The 22,071-nt window shown below is 35.6% G+C and overlaps 1 protein-coding gene across 1 annotated transcript in view; it reads right to left on the bottom strand.

Moving 5' to 3' along the window:
- Positions 1-22,071, bottom strand: part of LOC121734279 (opioid-binding protein/cell adhesion molecule homolog) — a 109,322-nt gene that overhangs the window by 29,079 nt on the left and 58,172 nt on the right. The window contains exons 3-4 of the mRNA XM_042124775.1: positions 20,656-20,863; positions 3,387-3,557 (exon numbers count right to left, since the gene is read on the bottom strand). Coding sequence (XP_041980709.1) covers positions 3,387-3,557; positions 20,656-20,863 — 379 coding nt within the window. The remainder of the gene's footprint in view (positions 1-3,386; positions 3,558-20,655; positions 20,864-22,071) is intronic.

Below are 22,071 nucleotides of genomic sequence, written 5' to 3' on the forward strand. Positions count from 1 at the left end.
CTAATGAAAATTGTAACAACTTTTATTTGACAGGTCGACAAAATTCGTCAATTGTTTTTATGCCCTTTCGGTATTTGCAATGTATTATTAATATCGTATGTTATTTTCAACAAATACTATTATATATAACAATAATAACTTGTGCTGTGAGTGATTGCAGTGTAAATCATAGGAATAATCCTGAAAAATATACATTTCACCCGTAATTAATCTTCATGTTCTAATTGCTACGATGTGTTTATTTTCGCTCTATTCTGTCTTTAGTTCTCTATTTCAAATAAAATATTGTGAATCCTCCCTTTTACTTTCATATTTTGCGTAACTAAAGGTACTATTGTTCTTATATTACACAAATTTTGAAAAATAATTTTTCATCAAATTTTTTTACATATACGCTAGTGCTTGAATCAAATTTATCGATATGCTTATCGATATTTTACAATAACATAAAACTAAAATAAAAATCATTTACCTTTATATTTATCACCTTAATTAAGCCCGGTCGCACATTATCCGAAATTTCTGATCAGAAAAATTCGGACGACCGGCGGAACGCACTCTGTTCATACATTTTGTTGTAGACCCATAATACTAAAAGAATTTGTATGAGCGGGGCGGGGCGTCCGAATTTTTGTGATCAGAAATTCGGATAATGTGCGGCCGGACTAAAAAGGACATATTATCTTATTTTAACTAATAGTATATTATATTATAGCTAATATAATATAACTACTATAATATAGAGTGACTTTAAAACTAGAGGAAGGTTTATTTTTATATATCATAATCATTTGTTTTACAGATTCCCTCAAGATCCTCTAATAAGAGGAAAATGGCTGAAATTAATTGGGCGTGCTGGTTGGAATCCCAAGAAAAATTCAACAATATGTAGCAAACATTTGATTGAATTTTTTTAAAGAAAAAGTAGAATAAATACTATTTTGGTTAAAAAAGCTATCCCAACTTTATTTGTGCCAGTAAGTTTGACATACTGTTGCACTTGTTACTGAAGCAATTATTAAAAATAAGCAATTATAAGCAATTATTGCTTTATAACATTATAATATTCTATTATAGCCCAATACAAATATATTTTTTATTTCAAGATTTTACTTCACTACAGTTTAACTGGAGGTTCAGTGCGGCTCCGCCCATGTAATTAAAAAAATCTACAGAAACCGTAACTTTTTCCGCAAAATGGAACCCTTGTCTTAAACCTGTCTACTCTATACTTGAGCCAAATTACACAAAAATCGGTCGTGAAAGTTTGTAAAATTGGTCCGTTTAAACACAAAACCCTAATACTTAGCTCTATAACATCAGAATAGTATAGATTTTTACGCCAAAAGAGCAAAAATAGAAATTTAACGTTATATTCAATGCATTTATATTGGATGGATGGACCATTTTACGCCGTCCCGGAAAAATTAAATAAGCCTATATACGTGCAAGTATTTTTATTGCTGGCAATAAAAGAAAGATTTTAGAAGCGAAAATAAATCAGGTCGTCTATAAATCTCCGACCACTCTCATACCTGACGGGGCCACTTAAGTTTTTCTGAGGGTTTCTTAATTTCAGTAATTATTGCTAAGGACACGCAATGCTCCTTTACTCCCTTGTTCGCTATAATAGGGCCTTTTTATGACTTTATTACGATTTTATTATGACCTTCTATTACGGGACTTTTATTTTTAAGTGTAACGGTATAAAGGAAGTCTGTAGTCGCCTGCAATTACAATGACTTCATTATGATGCCTCAATGAGCAGTTTTTACTGTTATTAGTTTAATAAATATTGCTGGAACATTAGTTGGGACTTGGAGCTTTTATTAAGGTTGCCTATTATACTTAGATTTCAATAGCAGTTTTATGTTTCTCAGATCGATTGTGTATTATTATAATATAATGTTATATTATTTTAATATTCGTATTAAGATGCCCGAAAGCATTTTTAATTAATGAATTAATAATTGCATTGTTTCATATTAGCTAGTGAAATGCTCATCATTAGGGTCACTTTATACCAAAACGATATGAAACAAGCACCTTATTTCATCTCTTTTAGTGACGCATAAAAGCAACACAAAATTAAAACGTCAAAGAATCATCAACATTTCATTTTTGTTTAGATATAATGCATCATCGCGTTGCATCTAATAAACAAAAATATATTACATTCATTATAAATAAGCGTATAACATAAGTTATTTACTAACAAACATTCAAATAATCAAATATATTATGGGGACCGAGGCAGACATTTCATTCACTATATTGGACGTTATTTTGTTCTTTGATGTTTGATTTAGTAGGGTCGGCGTATCTAATATTTATTTGAGTACAGTTAGTATTGCATTTCATTTTATGAATCATAATATTCTTAGAATTATTAATAGATTAGTTGAGACTTCTTGTATAACATTTTTAAAATGTAATAGAAACGCATTTTGGAATAGTTTTTTACTTTCAGAACTAAATCTAAATTTTTAATCTAGGTACTAAAATGACAAAATTCATAATCTTATTTTTTGTATAGATAGGTATTCAATATCTGAAGTAAACAAAACATAATTTAATATTAAAAATGTTTTTTTACAAAAGAACTTTTAGGAACAAAAATTTAATATTCAAAAGCAGAATCGAAAGCCGTACTTTTGAAGTAAATGTTTTAGTGAAATTCTATTTCGATGGCCAAATCCGAAGGGATCAGCCAAATGGTACATTAATAGGGAACAGAATTTGCTTAACGTATTTTGGAAAACCATTTTGATGGTTTCACAGAAGGAAAATGGTTTTCCCACCTTGCAGTCGAAAATTGCGTGTATTTGATACAACTGAAACACTACAATATAATATAAAATGGAATTTTTGCAGTATCATCATTATAAATATCTAAATTGATTTAATTGTTTGAGTTGGATAAGTATTGGCCAATTAAAAAAAAATATAGTAAGCATAAGGGCGACCGCACATTGGAGACACGAGAGTTTTAAGACAGACTATCGCAATATAATAAAAAGTACTAGACGCGCACATTTGAAACAAAACGTCTCATAGACAAAGTTGTCTAATGCGTACAAGAAATGCACGGCGACCCCCTATTCCCTTCCCTTCCCAACCCCCACCCTATTCCCTCTTAAAAGGCCGGCAACGCACCCACTGCTCTTCTGATGCTGCGAGTGTTCATGGGCGACGGAAGTTGCTTTCCATCAGGTGACCAGTTTGCTCGTTTTCCCCCCTTATTTCATTAAAAAACCTTCAAGAAGAGAGCGTAAAAGGCAACGCACCTACAGCTCTTATGTTGCGAGTGTCTATGGGCGACGGAAGTTGCTTTCCATCAGGTGACCGTTTGCTCGTTTGCCCCCTTATTTTATAAAAAAAATAACCTTTATGTAGTTCCCCGGCCTCGTTCCTCAGCTGTATGTTGGTACCGTCCTCCCTCCTCCACAGTATTCTGGGGTGTGGTCTGCCGTCGGCCTTGCAGGAGATTGTGACGTCACTCCCCTCTTTGGCCGTCAAATCCCCGCTGGTGCCTTCGTCCACGATGTTCGGAGGGACTGTTGACAAGATATTAGTAAAATTAACTTTGTTGTAAACATTAAAGACACGAGTGGAAAAGCCGGTAACTAAAATTTTACAATATAAGAACAACTCATTTTTTGCTTACAATTTGAACAAGCCTTGTAACTTTCCTACTTCATAGGTATTATAGCTAGCCAGCACTGAATCCACATTTTTTTGATTGCAAATCATTTTCTCAGCCCTAAAGCCTTCATTTATGTAAAAAAACGGCAGTCCTCAAATTGATAGTTATGTGGTTCATCCACTTATGTCTTCAATTAATACTAATTATTATGCGAAATTATGTGTTTATGTTTGGTTTATTTCTGTACTTTTCTTAAACTGTTGACAATAGGATTATGACAAAATAACTTTTTACTGATTATTTTTATTTGGACTTATTTTTATTTGGACCACTTCAGTTCATTCTCCTTTGGTATGGAGATGCTTTGAGTCCCGGGAAAGGACATAGAATACTTTTCAGTTTTCATCCCGGAAAAATACCCGTACATTTTCAGCCAGCCAGCTTTGTCCAGCGCGATGAACCAAACGCGCAAAGGAGCCGCGGGCATCACCTAGTTACAATATATTTGACGTGGGAGAGCCATGCTTCGGCACGAATGGGCCGGCTCGACCGGAGAAATACCACGTCCTCACAGAAAACCGGCGTGAAACAGCGCTTGCGCTGTGTTTCGCCGAGTGAGTGAGTTTACCGGAGGCCCAATCCCCTACCCTATTCCCTTCCCTACCCTCCCTTATTCCGTTTCCTTTCCATCCCTACCTTCCCCTATTACCCTATTCCCTCTTAAAAGGCCGGCAACGCACCTGCAGTTCTTCTGATGCTGCGAGTGTCCATGGGCGACGGAAGTTGCTTTCCATCAGGTGACCCGTTTGCTCGTTTGCCCCCTTATTTCATAAAAAAAAAAAAAAAAAACAATACTAGCTGTCCCGGTAAACGTTGCTTTGCCACAATATAAATCAAGTATTTCGCCCATATTATTTTATTGAAGTAATTAAATAAGTATGTTACCATGACAACTTCCATCGCTATCCCGTCACACAAACAATGGCCGCCGTCAGTCTCGAGTTGTAATAATTTACTATTATTTATTTAATCAATATAATATGTAGCCAGTAGCCGATTCTCAGACCCACTGAATATGGATATAAAATCAGTAAAGCCGTTTCGGAGGAGTACGCGGCCTAACATTGTGACACGAGAATTTTATATATAACAAGAAGATACATTATACAATAAAATTTATAATATTTTATTTCTCGCAGTAAAATACATTGTAACCATGAATACATGATGTTTTAATATAACAGTATTTCGGCCACAAAGCGAATACATTCTTTTCCCACTCGAAGTGTTTTTCCTGGAATAATTTACTTTTGTCCGCGTTTCTGGTAAATGGCTGAATTTTCACATAAATCAAGAGATTATAATCTTTGTAATACTATTTTCGGGAAAATTTAATTCAACGGCGGACAATATTTAAATTTTGCTTTCATTTGAACAGGATGTTTTTCTGTCATATTTCTGCAGCGATAAGAGTTTTTTGTGTGTATGATAGATGGTTTCGAAAAAAGTTTTTGAATATTTCTGAGCCACTGTTATTTTATTTCAACTCGCCTCACGTTGGGCCATGATAGCTAACATGATTGCCATTGTGATTGCGTTGTTGTCTTCACAATCGATGTCGATCATGGGCAAACATAAACGAATGTGTTACTCAATACATCTGAAATAGCTTGTATACTCGTATCATCATAGGCCAACTTGGAGAACGAGTACAAGTTATAACACTATTATACTTTCAATACCTAACGTTAATAATAACCATAATTAATAAGGTCTGTGAAAATTATTCATAAAAATTCGCTCTAAATAACTAAGTGGATTCATTTTAATTAATATAAATCATATTAATTCGTACTTTCGTTTGGCATAAAATTATTAAGAATAATATTCATCATTTTATCAGAGATCAGCCTAATTAACTAATCCTTTTGATGATTACTTTGAAATGATATTTTAAAGGGCATTTATTATTGCACTGCTTTACTTGACTTTTGTTAAAAACAGATATATTTTATAAGATTTTATCTTCTCATCATGTTGTAACATGATTGTAAATTAGAATCTTACCTAAATATTTAAAAAAAAAATGTTCCTTGGAGTGAGGACCTGGTGATCTGTAATACAGGCATGACCTATAATGGACACCAGCTCCTTACAATTTCACGTGACTGTCAAAAATTCTGTTAATATTATTATCTGAACTTGTATTGTGAGGAGAAATAAAGATTATTATTTATTATTATTATTTTGTTTTTTACTTCTCCACTAGGGGTGTTTTACTAAAGCTGCGGGCTTGTGACCAAGCAACTTCAGATTAACTTATTATTATTATTATAATTTTTCGATCAATTTTACTTTATCAAGATATTGAAATATACGTCTTATTATATAAACTTTTTTATTTACATGAAAACTAGATAAAGCCTGCAACTTCATTGCACGCACTGATAATATTATGCTTATCCCGAAAAACCATGCAATTTTCAGTGATGAAAACTATTATTTAATAATCAATATGATTTTTAGTAAGTATCCCTTTCCTAAGCCCTAAAGTATCTTTATATCAAACAGGAAAATCGGTTCAGCGGTTTGGGCGTGAAGAGTTAACAGACAGAGAGAGTGAAGTACGGTTGTAGTATAAAATGTTAATGTATTTGAAGTAGAAAAATGTGAGACTGTCTACTGAACTATTACGGATATGTATTTTTCATAATTAGAATAGTTTATCCCACCAAAAACATTTTCATGTAAAAATGTTGCCAAGATGAGAACATAATATTATAGTTCGTCGTGTCAAAAAGTAGTGAGATCTCATGTAGAGCCAAGTTTCTAACCTTACATACTCAACCCTAAATCTAAAAACCTAAAGCACGGCAAAATATTTGATAATAATATTATAATGTGTCAGCCGCACAAGGAGAATCTATAAACTCTACACATTAGTCAAAATCGGTGGCCTGGCCATTTATCATTACTGTATATTTTAGTTTAGTTTAGTATTAAGTTCAAAGCCCTGGCGAAAGTTGAGTTTGATAATTTTTATGTTGTTTCAGTACTAATATTATGTTACATACCAAATTTAAGACTTCAGGAAGTACCCTAACAGTTTTGATGATCGGTGAGTCAGTGACCAAATTGTGGATTTTTGGACACCTATAAAATCTAAAGTATAATAGCTACGATATTCAAAATTTGCGCATTTAATAACTATACCCATGTCATTATATCTTAAAAATTTCAACTATCTGGTATTATTCAAACCAAAGTTACGAGGGTTCAAAAATACGACAAAACGTTTCGAGAAAAGGTAGGTGTGTGCGCAAGTGCCCTTGCGCGATTCGCTTGGCTCATCTTGGCAGGGGCACTCACTTGCCCCAGATATACCGAAAAATATATGGTTCCCATACGATAAGCGAAGTTGTAATCAACATAATATAATGTGCGCTTTTATAATTCTGGGCATCACGTTATCGTGGTAGCCGACTTCCACGATAAAACTTGGGTACGTTAAATGCCCTTTTGATTTAAGCACCGCGGACGTTTTGTGCGGTTCAGAAGAGTATAGACGTTGTGATGTCCTCTGTGTACGTTAAAAAGTTATCGTCGACGAAAATTTACAAGCGTCTTCATAATATATTCCCATACATTTTACTTCCCTATGTTATCGTTTTACCACGGACGTCCACGATATTACCACCACGTCCAAAATTATAAAAGCGCACTTTCTTTCTCGTATTATTTTGTTGAAGTATTTTTAGACCCATACAATGTTTAAACGCAAGAAGAATCAACAATATATAAAAATAGCATAAACAAAGGCATAAAGTCAAAAGCTTCCCGATTCATTAAATCCATCAAAAGAAATTCAAAATTCAATTTGCTGATATAAAAGTAGTAAAATGTCCGATCCCGTCAGCCCAATCGAGGGATTTGTCTGTTCCATTCCATTCTCAATCAAATCAATTACTTTATTTGCCTCAGAGCAAAAATGTGAAGCCGAAGAGTGAGAGAAATATTTGATTATGAAACTAGTTTATCGTAACTACGCTCTCTGAGATATCGATTTATTGGAATTTGGAATACTAGATGACGCCCGTAACTCCGTTGTCACTTGTCATGTTACCTTCATGCTCAAACCGATTTTGCTAAAATTTGGTATGGAGATACTTTGAGTGACGGGAAAGGACGTAGGATACTTTTTTTCCGGAAAAATATATAATAATATTCCACACCGGTTTCGGTGACGGTGGCCGGTTTCATTGAAACCAGGCCACCTACGCATGAGTAATTTTATAGTGCCCAAGTGTGTGCGCAGTACACAAGAGCACTCTCTATTCCTTTACTCTCATAACCCAGTGGGACGGAAGACCGACACGACCAGCAAGAGATCAGGCGCAGGACCGACTTTTTACATGCCCATCCGACGCATGGATCATCTTACTTGTCGGACAATCAGGTGATCAGCCTGCATTGTCCTAACCAAACTTGGAAATAACATGTTTTCAACGCGGGAATCGAACCCACGACCTCCGAGTCAAGAGTCGCGCTCTATACCACTAGACCACGGAGGCGTTAGGCGGAAAAATATATGGTTCCCGAGCGACAAACCAATTTTGGCGCAACTGATTTACGGGCTTCATCTAGTTTCAAATAAATTTGCTAAATAATAAGTGCTTATTATGTGTAAGTAAGTCTTGTTAGCAATAAATTGCAACGATACACGCAATTGATTTAGCACATTTGTTATCAAATAAATATAACAAAAATTTCCATGTAAATCAAGCTATAAGAGCAAGCTGAGACGGCAAAGTGTTTCAAGTAAATTTTCTTCAAATATTATTTTTCCTGTAACTTTTGCCAACTGTACTTTGTGGCATAAAAGGCATTTTAATTCTAAGTATCGGTTTCCCCTTCAACCGCTAGCGAACCACGGCATATCCATTAGTTCTAGAACAAAAAAGCGACTACAGAACCAATCGCTTTGTTCAGAGTAACTACTTTATCGAATGCACTTTCCCTTTGAGAAAAATGTACCAACTAGAAATGTTTCTACTAATTTAATTATGTTAAATACTGTTGAAAATACTACTTGACTTAATAAGTAGAGTAAGAAAAACTTCTCATTAGAAGTTATTGTTAAATGCAGTTTATACGTGGGAGAGCCATGCTTCGACACGAATGGGCCGGCTCCACCGGAGAAATACCATTTTCTCACAGAAAACCGGCGTGAAACAGCGCTTACGCTGTATTTCGCCGAGTGAGTGAGTTTACCGGAGGCCCAATCCCCTACCCTATTCTCTTCCCTACCCTCCCCTATTCCCTTCCTATCCCTACCCGCCCCTATTACCCTATTCCCTCTTAAAAGGCGGGCAACGCACCTGCAGCTCTTCTGACGCTGCGAGTGTCCATGGGCGACGGAAGTTGCTTTCCATCAGGTGACCCGTTTGCTCGTTTGCCCCCTTATTTCATAAAAAAAAAAATTACACAAGCAAAAAGAAAAAAAAAACAATAAGTATATAGAAATAACACAGAAACAAAAATAACATAAAAATAAAATAAAATTAATAAACAGACGGACATAGTATATATTAGTGTCTATTTGGGTAATTAATACAATGCAGTGTAATGCGAATTCCACCAAAAAGGACCCCACTCAGGTGATGATCACGGTATAATACCCATACCGCGATCCCTGGTGTTCTGTGAGCCATTTTTGTGTTTATACAAAGTGCTTCAGTTAAAAGATACTTATGTATCTTTTAAATGAAGCTGAACTGAAGCACCGTTAAATTACACACAAACGCGACAACAAAACCGATCACATCATTGTTAATTTCGCTAATGGTTTTCTTCAACTTTATATTTTACCCTTATCACTCATGTAAATAGAGGAATATTATTATATACTAGATGTTCCGCGCGGCTTCGCCCGCGTAATTTAGGAATTTCAAGGTACATATTTCCGCAAAAATAGCCTACCTTTCACGTGGTCTATTCTTCAAGTGTGCCAAATAACATAAAAATTGCTTCAGTAGTTCTTAAGATAATAAGCAATTTCATATAATTTTCCTCTATTTCTTCGCTCCTAGTAGTTTTAGCGTAATAAAATATAGCCTTCCTCGATAAATGGGCTATCTAACACTGAAAGAATTTTTTAAATGGGTCCAGTAGTTCCTGAGATTAGCGCGTTCAAACACAAACAAACTCTTCCGCTTTATAATCTTCTTATATATAAAAATGGATTTTCAAATGTGTTAGTCGCGCTAAAACTCGAAAACGGCTGAACGGATTGGGCTGATTTTAGTCTTAAAATATTCGTAGAAGTCCAGGGAAGGTTTTAAAGTGACACGAAGTTCACCGGGACAGCTAGTATTAATATATATATTTTGACGTATCTGTCTGTCTATGTGTAGGTCTATGTGTATTATTTTAATCTAGCTTTTTTGTTTTGAAACTGATAAAATCGAGACTCTATAGTGTTCTTAGCCATAATTCAACATTTGCAGCTTGCTGACTGCCAGAAGACTTCCATGATAAAATCCTTAATTTACACTTATTTAATTCGAATTCCGCCAATCGAGAAACTCGCTATGAATATCTAACGGGATAAGTTTTAACGTTATATTTTTATAGCATTTTCCCGTTAATTTAACTATCACTGAATCCACCACTAAACTAAGTTTCAGTCTGGTTTAAACACTGCAGCAGCTGTAAATATATAATTCAGCCAGTCAATCTGCAGTTAAAACCCAATCAATACTCCATCAATATCTACTGAAAATTTTATTAGCTCACATATTTGACGAGTCGCGATTCACTCTTTACATTTAGTGAGTACACATTATTCGAGTTAATACATAATTAATGGCGAATTTAATTGATTTCAATTGTAACTGAAATTAACCTTGGTGTTAGCGATGGTTAGAGGTTCTACTGCTGTGGATGTGAAAGGCTGTGCTTGTAAATAAATTAATTAGGTGTAACGCTTAGAAGATATTATTTAAGTCGTTTAATAGCTACGTTAAATAAGGAATCCGAATAAAAGTATAATATGTTGCTCCTCTTAACCTCGTTTAAGGCACAGAAAACTTATATTTTTCTGGAAAAATCATTCTAATGTAATGTCCTCTCATACCGCCTTTCTATTTAAACGGCGCAACCGACAGGCAGACTTTAGCTTAAATAATAAAACATAGATAAACAAATAATTATATTAAGTTTAATTTTATAATATTTAACTGCAAGCATACTTTATACGTGGGAGAGCCATGCTTCGGCACGAATGGGCCGGCTCGACCGGAGAAATACCACGTTCTCACAGAAAACCGGCGTGAAACAGCGCTTACGCTGTGTTTCGCCGAGTGAGTGAGTTTACCGGAGGCCCAATCCCCTACCCTATTCCCTTCCCTACCCTCCCCTATTTCCTTCCCTTCCCTTCCCATCTCTACCCTCCCCTATTACCCTATTCCCTCTTAAAAGGCCGGCAACGCACCTGCAGCTCTTCTGATGCTGCGAGTGTCCATGGGCGACGGAAGTTGCTTTCCATCGGGTGACCCGTTTGCTCGCTTGCCCCCTTATTTCATAAAAAAAAAACTGACGTTACAATAACATAAAGATTTAAAAAGATAATATTACATCTTTATTACAAGACCGATTTTTGTTATAACAAAGTGATGAAAACGGTGAAATGTAAAGATGGATTCAGACCGCAACGCGACGCCTAGATGCATTTCTATATTATGGATTTGACAGATTCGCAAGACGTCTCGCGCATTTGAAATCTGTCAAATCCATACAAATTTATGCCGCGCCGCGCCTCACCTCGCCTCGTCGCGTTGCGGTCTGAATTGATCCTAAATGTATAAGCGGAAACTACTGATCTCTTAACGTTTTTGAAATAATTACGACTATCTGTTGTTCAATATGTAGCGGAAATTAATGTACCTTAATAAAGGTACTGCTTCCTACATCAGGTACCAATAATATGCAACATTGCAATACTAACGTCAATACAAGTACCTAATCGTGTACAAAAGTCTCCGGAGATGGTTTAACACCGCCAACATCAGCAATATTACACGCTCGAATTATCGCACACCCCCGAGACGCGGGCTAACTTCATGTGATTTATGTATAAGGCTAGCCGCATACGTGCAACTCATGTCGCTGCGATTTTCTTTTCTTGATTTAAAATAGCGCAAGGCCACCATGTTAAGTAAGGAGAGACATCATGTGTAGTAAGTAAGTCTAAGAGGCAGTGACAGCCAGTACAGTTGTACAAAGTAAATAAATTCTCATTTAGAGGTAAGAACGATTAGCAACTATAGAGTTCGAGTCGCAGTTACAGGTGGTATCAAGTGCTAAGGTTATTACTTTCATTAAATTATATTAATTTATAAGATAACTTATTTCCTTCGGGATAACTCTAATATTACGAGTATCTCGTCTTTCACTGCCAGACAAGTCTAACTTTAGGAGTGTGTGACCAATTTCATAGTGACAAAATTGCGTATACGTTAACTTTTTTGTTTATGAAACGTCTAAGTAACAGTACTTACACAATTTAAAACGGTGATGGTTTAATAATTATTATTAATCAACGTTGTTTTATAGCGACCTTTTGAAAAAAAATCGCAGCGACAACATAAAGTCCGTGGACGCCTGGCCTATAATAAAGTGTGTGTTCAAGGTGTTAATTGCTGTTACGCGCAATATATTGTCAATAATTCGTTAATCTGAGCCAACATTATTACTTACTACTAGGTGGCTATTTACTTATAACTTGTAAGACATAATAAATCTTTAAAATTAATTAAAAAGTTAAAAACGATTGAAAAAGTATCAAGGTTTTAAACGTCTTTATCTTATTTAAGTTAATATGTATTATGAAAAATGATATTATAATTGGAAAATCAAACATATTTTGAGTATTGAATTTTAGATTGAGACATAAAATTTAGCTCTTCGATGTTCAACTCTAATGATTTAAACTCAAAGTTCTATTTTCAATGCTCTGAACTTATCCCGGTATTGTGTAAATATACCGTAATATTGACTAGCCTGTGTTTGGAGTACGTACACCGGATTACAAAACCGCAGCCTGAAATGTCACGTGTGGTCACCAGGGATGGGTTACGTACGATCTTAGCACCTACTGCAGTACCAAGCCAGTATCGAATTGTACCGAATAAGAGTGAAGCCAAATTAGCGTAATCTTGTGAGTCGTGAGTCGCAGAATTTCGGTTGGCAGAAATTCTGCTGCATTCAGTTTCATACAAAATTCCTACTTGATTCACACGAGCGTTTTGTGATGCGATTTAGTATAAAAAATAATTTACGCGACCAAAATTCTGCGACTCGCGACTTACAAAATTACGCACCCTAACCTTATCAAATATCCAGAAATAGTATAAAAGTAGAGTAAGCTTTATCTTACTTTTGTATTTGTAGATTTTCGTACTTTAGTGATTAATTCACTTTTAAGGGGCTACCTGGCAATTTCGTCTAAGTTCAACCTCTATAAAGTCTGGTGCAACCATAAAGTTAATATACCTAGCGGAATAGAGAAACAAAGGCCTGAGCAATAGAGATGTCACTATCAGTAATACTGCGTGGTAAAAAGAGACGTGTGATACTTGACAGCAGCACTCTTTTTTTGACGTCCAGTCGGCACGTGCCGCACGTTGACAATTTAATCTCATAGAATTCATGTTCAATCATGCTTGTGTCAGTGTATACGTACACTTATTATTTTTCACACAGATGAAAACCAATTTCGGTTTCGTTTGACAGCTTTGAGATTGTTGCTCTATTCCGCTAGGTATATTAACTTTATGGGTACAACTTAAAAGCACAATACCGAAAAAAAAAATGTTGTAGACTGGTCTTTAATCTTCAATTGCTTACGAGTATTTTTTTCCAAACTCAATAGGTTTTCATAAAAAAAATGTACCGTGGTCATCGATTTTTCTGCAAATATTCTATAAACTTTCTAAGCTGTTGGCTTAGAGCATCGAAAAATTTTATATTTAATAATTATCAGTTACACTACAGTTCCTCACGAGGAATTTTTAATCTAACAATCACGTTAATGTGAAAAGTATAACTTTCTCCTATTTTATACTTTTCACATGAACGTGACGGTGGTAGGCCCCAGTAGCATCAACGTTCGGAAAGTGTTTTAAAAAAGACCTATTCTGAATAATTTTTTTTGACTTTGACTTTGACTTTTGCCCTATCAAGGACGCAGCGAGCGTCGTAACCGCTACTGTACAAGGCGCGCTGATATGAATGTTATTTTAATGTCCTTTACGTCGATATTCGTACTGACAGACATCGACCTGCTAATTTCAGGACGGTATCAGCCTCAAATATTAATATTAGTTTACAAAATAGACCTATCATTCACAAGTACAGCAGGCATGAAAAATATGGCGTCCGTCAGTGTTGTTTGTAATTATCTTAATTAAAACATGTTATTTCTCATTATTAGATTTGATACTGTAGATAATAAGAAATAACACATTTATTTTGTTTCACTTTTAATAATTCTAACCCTTTTTTCGGCTGTTCCTATCCTGATCTCAGTTCAAGCTACAATAATAATTAGACACCTGATCAGAGTAAAACAGTAAAAAAATTACAAAGATATGTATTGCTTTGAGTTCTCACTGTTTGGATCACAGTATTATATAGTTTAGGAAACATTGACTCGGAACATGTAGTTCTAATTGTATTCCTACACTGCGCACAAGTCGACGAGTCAGTGTGTTCGACTATTTACCATTAGAATAGAATGCATTTGTAAGGCGAGTCGTGACGAGAGAGCACAACTAGGAAAAGTACGCGTGAGGAAACTGCAATGCACTCAATGTCCACTTGTTCCATTGTTTCAGAGCGATGATGAAGTGACAATTCTACTGACGCTAAATTAAAATTAATCGTGCTGCCATACCCGATAAAGTTTTAAATTGATTCATGCTCCGTTTTAAAGTGAATGTTTATCATACTGATGAAGGGGGATTTACCCTGAAGCCACGACTCGTCGAGATGTGCATTCTGCCCGTCCTAACCTACGGTGCGCAAACATGGTCATTGACCGATTCGCAAAGGTCTCAACTCGGGGTATGCCAAAGAGCAATGGAGCGCAGCATGTTAGGAGTAACGCTTCTCGTTAAAATAAGAAACACCATACTGCGCTCCCAAACGGGCATCAAGGACGTAGGTGTCAAGGCGGCCAAGCTGAAGTGGGAATAGGCGGGTCACGTTAGCCGCATGCATCCTGACCGCTGAACAAGGGTCTCAACAGAGTGGAAACCCGAAGATGGACGCCGCCGCCGAGGCCGGCCTAGAAGAAGGTGGCGTGACGAGCTGGAGGCATACCAGCCAGGCTGGCTATCGGTGGCGCAGGAGCGAGAACAGTGGAAGATCCTGGGGGAGGCCTTTGCCCAGCAGTGGGACACTATAGGCTAATAAAAAAATTATCATACTGCCCTATGAAGTTAATCGTGCTGACTAAAAAAGATGATCGTGCTGCTAGATAAAGTAAGTCGTGCTAACTGATATAAGAGTTAATAGTTCTACCTGTCAAAGTGAATGGGGCTGCCTAATAAAGTTAATCGTGCTGATTATATATAAATCCTAAGTATGTATACTTATTACTTAGTCATGATTTATTTTGTAATGATTTCATTTTTGTACATCTTAGCTCAAAGTGACAAAATACAAACACTTTATTCAAACAGCTTATCCCGAGATAAAGATCAGCATAAACCTAATCTGTATTAAGAAATCCACAAACAAAAAACACCACTTTGCTCCGTCATCAGATAGGGGAACCCCCGTCACTTGAAACGAGTGTTACGATCGAGTGACAGATTCAACCGACTGATACACACCGATTGAAAACTGTAAAACGTATTTCCGTTTTGAAATAGAAATTGAATTTTTTACAATAAAAAAAGTGGTTTCGTTTAAAAATATGTAACTTTTTTAACATCATAACGTTTTGCTGGATATTTTTATTCAGTTTTTTTAATAATAATATCAATGTTATGGTAATTTGTTTTAATAAAAATATATTTTACTACACGTTTACACTTAAGGCGAGGTATTATCTCAATCCAAAACGATAACCTTGGACACAACCAAAGAGCAAGCGTGTATGCATCGCAATAAGATTTATTTTAGCTTAGCATAAAATTGTAGTTCCTAAGGGCGGATCTTCTCTATTTTTCATGATTTTTAAATATCTTTTATAGCAAATCATGTTAATACAAATAACCGCGTCTTGCCCAAGAGGGCCTCCCGACGACGCATGCCAGCTAGATATGCTGCGAGTGTGAGTGTGGTGCCAGTGTAATGCGCTGTAAACGCGGCACCTCCCCTTTCGCCTGCCGCGCCCCTTTTTGAAAACAGACGGCACCCGCCGCCCGCCATTTTGTTTTCAGTGGATTTCAAGCCGTGAGACTGCGCGTACGTACCTTTCAGTCTCCCGCGCAATACACACGACGTTCGCACCGCAAGCAACATCGTCTTTCCGTTGTGTTAATCTTTATCGTAGTAACTATATACTGTAAAGTGTAAATACTGTAACAAACTGGACCACTGATCCACAACTTTGCTTAGTTAGTAAAGTCCTGAAACCACACCCTGAGTTCTCATTTTCTGCCTACCGGCAGTGGCGCATCCCTTTTGGTAGTTCCTAAATAAATATTAAGTACTTTCTAAATTACTTTCTAAATAAATATTAAGAAAAAAGATTGTTCGGTTCAGACCTTTTTAAAATAGATTAATTAACAATTTATTAAAATAAAATGTAAGTTATTCTTGTTACTACTTAATACTTATATTTCGATGACAAAGAATTTTGTCGGAGGTTAGTTTGTAAATTTATTACAGTGAAAGTATAATTTTTTATTAAAATGTTTATGGCTTAAATTCTTTTAAATATTGTGCTATATATCTCATATTTTTTTCATTTCGTTATTACTTATATTGGGACTAGGTAAAATCGGGTGTCAAGAAATAACAAAATGGGCTTTCACCTCGCCTTAAGTCCTCATAACGTGCTGCCTCTGTCTGATATGTTGCAAAGACCACTGGACATACATATCAGCCATAATGTTTCTTGCATACCTAAGCAATGTACAAAGTTGAAAAAGTAAATGCAAAATTTTGACTGTAAAAAATAACTCCCTTTGGGTACTTATTAATTATAGATTATGAGATAATAGTAATGTTTTGAATTATTTGTTCACTTAGTAAAGTAATTAAAATATATAGTAATAAAATAATGCGCAATGTTTGATAAAAATCTCACGAGACGCATAAAGTCGTCGTAATAAAATTTATTATTTGTGAACCTTTCGAAAACAATTCTACATTAAAAATATATTTTAACCTGTAACTTATTTAGCTTCATTAATTAACTTGTTAATATCCCACGGCCTCACTTTGGCCTCAGCAAACAACCCGGGGGCCAAATTCTTACTTTAATTAGGAGTTCATTTTGCGAATGTTCAAAGAGTTTGATGATAATAGCTTATATCCTCAAATTAGTCTGTCGAATTCTGACGAGCATCACAAAGTTTGGAGAAGAATATAAAAAAACCGACTTCATAATTTTACAAAATTGAAAAATTAAAAATTCCCTATCTCAAAAACTGAACCTATTTTGAGGAAACTTGTTGTATTCCCTAAGTTGATCACCTAGTACAAAGTCTATTGAAACATAATAAATAATAATTATAATATTTACCTAGTCACAGTAGAACAAGCTTTGCTTTCCAATCATATTTCGTGTTTTAGTGGTCTTTGGAAAACTCGTAGGAAAGGACTGGACCGATTTTAATAAAACTTTGCATGCTCATCTGGCCTGGTAGGTAGGTCTGAGGACTCTATACATCTCTAAATACTAAATGCTAATAAATTTGTCTCGAAAATTGGAATATTTCACTTCTCAAAATTGCTTTAAATACGCGAATATGCAAGATATGATTTTGCGTTTTCCAACATTCAACTGTCAAGTTGCTAGCGTTGATATTCGAATTTCGAAACAGTTTACCAAAGAAGTGCTTCATTTTGGCAAGTAGCTTATGTTTGTTTATTCCGCTCTGCCGTCCGTTCTCAAAGTTCGTCAAAGCTTTGATCGGAATTGCAGTCAAGAATCGCTTGTGGGAGAAAAACCATCTAAATTTGGTTTTCATCATCAAAAATTATGATCAGACAATGCAAATATAGCTAACTAGATAACTCGCTTGCGCCAAAATTCGTATATCGCGCAGGAATCGTACATTTTTCCGGGATAAAAAGTGTCGTATATCCTTTCCCGGGACCCAAGGTATTTCCATACCAAATTTTATCAAAATCGGTTCAGCATTTTGGGCGTAAAGAGGTAACAGACAGACAGATAGACCGATATTAGTATAGTATAGATTTTACCCGTAGTATTATCAAAGCTTATTGACAACTAGCGGGCCCGACGGGCATTGTCTCGACATATCTGGTTTATTATACGGCGGTAGCGGTACGGTACGGCGTTCAGTATTCATGAATATTCCAAGTAATTAATTTATTTTCAACGTAATTCGATTTATTTTTAATTCATAAGAATCTTCCTACGATATTAACAAACACAACTAAAAATAAGTAGCGAAATCGGTTGACCTTTTTCGCTTAGCCACAGGTTCAGTTGTCTAATATATAAAATTCTCGTGTCACAGTTTTCGTTGCCATACTCCTCCGAAACGGCTTGACCGATTCTCATGAAATTTTGTGAGCATATTGAGTAGGTCTGAGAATCGGCCAACATCTATTTTTCATACCAAAAATTATTTATATGGCAAAACAACGTTTGCCGGGACAGCTAGTTTTTATATAAAAGACAAATTGGTTTAAGAAATTAGGCAATACTATGGATTGAAACATACACATGGACTATTAAAATAGTATAAAACCAACAATTAACAAGACGCCATATTAAAAGTTCCACTCTAAACTGGTAAATTATTCAAATATAATATTCTAATTATAAATCTAGTTGAGGGAAACAAAAGGGTCGGGTTAATCACGGGCTGATCAAAGGCGGATTATTATCATTATCTTGGTAGTAATAAATAATATTGCGCTGTCATAATAGGGTTAAGATTTGGGATTTAAACAGTATCGTTATAATATTTACTGTTCGGCCCGCTTAGCATGGCCTTGATTTGTTTCTAGTATTCGTAGAGAAGAAATATCTCACTCAATATCTATCGTTTACGCGTGAAGATAATATTATTACTTTCGCATTTTTGTAATATTAGCATGGTTAGCAAAAATATATTAATGAATATAAATAATCGGCTCAGTGCGAGTTGGACTCGAGCACGAAGGGTTCCGTACCGTTACAGAGCTAAAAATAGTGTTTTTTGTATGGGAGCTCCTCTTATTAATAATAATTAAAAATAAAGATTTTGTGAATATTTTAGGTGCCTACCTACTGCCATTATGAATTAGGAGCAAAAAAAGCCAAAAAAATCTCGTTTGTTGTATGCAGGGAGCCCCTCTTAAATTTTAATTTGGTTTTTAGTATATTTTGTTGTCATAGCGGCAACGGCTGTACATAATCTGTGAAAATTTCAAAAGTATAGCTATAGCGGTTCTTGAGATACAGCCTGGAGACAGACAGACAGACCGACAGACAGACGAACATACATCGAAGTCTCAGTAATAGGGTACAGTTTTTAACCTTTGGGTACGGAACCCTAATAAAATAAAATATTAATTACTTTTGGTAGAAAAATACATTGAAGCACAAAAAATGATAATATTACGAGTATATCGCTAAATATACGATTGTGACGCTATAAATGAATTACAATATCTAAACGGGCAGCACCTAGTTTCATTATAAAGTAAATTAAGATAATAATACCCCCCACACCGGTTTCGGTGACGGTGGCCAGTTTCATTGAAGCCAGGCTAGGTACGTAGGAGTAATATTATAGTGCTCAAGTATGTGCGCAGTACAGAAGAGCGAGAGATCAGCTCTTTTGTACTGGTTCCAATGAAACTGGCCACCGTCACCGAAATCGGTGTGGGGAGTATCAAATTAAGATAACGTTTAAACAAAACAAATGACAATCAAAAGTAAAAACTCAAATGCCATTTAAGTTGGCAGATGCATGAAACTTTCGAACATTTTCATATTTTTTCCCATTCCCCGCGCTGTCTTTATTGTTTCGTTTGCGATAAAAGACACCTGCTTCATGCTTGAAGAGATCAGAAGTTAAACTGAATAGGATATTTGCCAATTCGTGCCGGGGCACGTAGACACTAAGTTTTCCCCTCTCATATGCGGACGGGACGTGTTTATAAGAATATTTTATGACATCTCAATATTAATATTTTGAAAGCATTTCTGCGATTCCTTGATACGCAAACTGTAAAAAACTGTAAGTTTACGTATTTCTACGATTTCTCGATACGTATCGTGCATTATGCGCAAGTAAAGTTACGTCTACAGTGTGCGTAATATTTTTGTGTCTAGTGTGTTTGTGACATCTTAATGTTATGAAGAATGTAATGTCAAACTTTTGTATATATTTCCCCTCCTTGTTTTTACTAAGTTATCGTTGACTTTTTTGCGTAAGAAAGTAAGAAGAAAAAAATACTTTGAACTCGCCTGTAGTGCACAAGGAAAGATTTTGGCAGCCTCCATTAACGTATGTAAGTTTTTTGTTCCTGTTTCCATTGTTTTTCTTTAACTCCAAATATTATTAATTAAATCGATATTATAATATTGCAAGTAAAATTTCGATTACATAGATGTAAAAATAACTACCTAATCAACAAAATCAGGACACTGGTTTGGAGATATTAAATTGTAAGGGCCTGTTTCACCACTTCTTGATAAGTGCCGGATAGGCTATCCACCACTTAACTTGACAGATGAAGCATAGAGAATCTGTCAAAAAAGTAAGATCCTATCTAATAGACCCTAAGGGTAATCAGTAAAATACACTTACCTAGCACATCCACACAGCCGATCTGCTTCTTCATGGTGCTGGTGTTGATCTGGCACATATAGCAGCCCCGGTCCTCCACCTTGAGCGGTCGGATATGAAGCTGCCAGGAGCCAGGGGAGTCATTGGTGACGGCATACCGCGAGCTGTGCGTCACGAGCCGCGTGTGGAGAGTCAGGATGGTCTGGTCGTCCGCTCTGATCCACGCCACCTGGGGGGTTAAGTTTTGTTAAGCATCCACACTAATATTATAAATGCCAAAGTACTAATATTAGTTCTCGCAGAGTTAGTTCCTGAACCGGTGGTGGGCCTCATAATTATAATACGTTACGTACGTTCTAAAAGTGTTAATTTTGTTAACCTATTTAGAAATACATATTTTGATTTTGATTTGAAAATTACCCTGTAGCTTTTACAATGTTGCGAGTGTCCATGGGCGACGGTAGATGCTTGACATCAGGTAACCCGTTTGCTCGTTTATATATAATATAAAAGTCTCTTTTTACAAAAAAAATACATTTGGTTGCAAACTCAATGGATTGTAACATTATATTGTTGTTCAATAATACTTCATAAAAATTCACAAAACACGATATTTTTTGCATTTATTTTTCCTTTGATTCAAATTACATATTTTACATGCCTGTCATATAAAAAGACTGAAATATCACTTATATTTGTTAAAAAATAAAAACGATACAGAATATAAACTCCAACGATTTTGTTAAATCGTTCATCGGAAGTTTCATTGTACGAATCAACCACAGAAATCAACATCCTGATTCACGGCAGTTACCGGCAAAGCGCATATAAACCGACCCAATCAATGCTGTGGCATGAACTAAAATGGGACGATTTTATACCAAAACGAAACCCATTATTGTCGATTTAAATGACTGCCGGTCATGTTTTTCAGGTTCAATGCATAATTCGTAGCATTTTTCGTAGACCATATTGTACTATTTTCGTAAACACTCGACGGTTTTTGTAGTTACTCTACAATTTTCAAAACCTAAGAATTTATATGCGTCCGCCCGAATGTGCGGTTTGGCGGCTACACCGCGAGCAGACAAGTAATTTAAGCAAATCTAAACGCCGCTAATTTAAAAAATCGGCCAAGTGCGAGTCGGACTCGCGCACGATGGTTTCAGAGCAAAAATAGGCTAAAAATTATGTTTTTTTATTATTATTATTAAATATTAAAGTAGGCATATAATTAAGGCCTTCGTAAAAATATCAAGTTTCTACCTATTACTATTATTGACATCGAGCAAAAAAGGCCAAAAAAAATCACGTTTGTTGTATGGACGCCCCCTTTAAATATTAATGTTATTTTGTTTTTAGTATTGTGAAAATTTCAGAACTCTAGCTATAGCGGTTCTTGAGATACAGCCTGGAGACAGACAAACGGACAGACAA

The sequence above is a fragment of the Aricia agestis genome, chromosome 15, assembly GCF_905147365.1.
Source record: "Aricia agestis chromosome 15, ilAriAges1.1, whole genome shotgun sequence".
Classification (NCBI taxonomy): domain Eukaryota; kingdom Metazoa; phylum Arthropoda; class Insecta; order Lepidoptera; family Lycaenidae; genus Aricia; species Aricia agestis.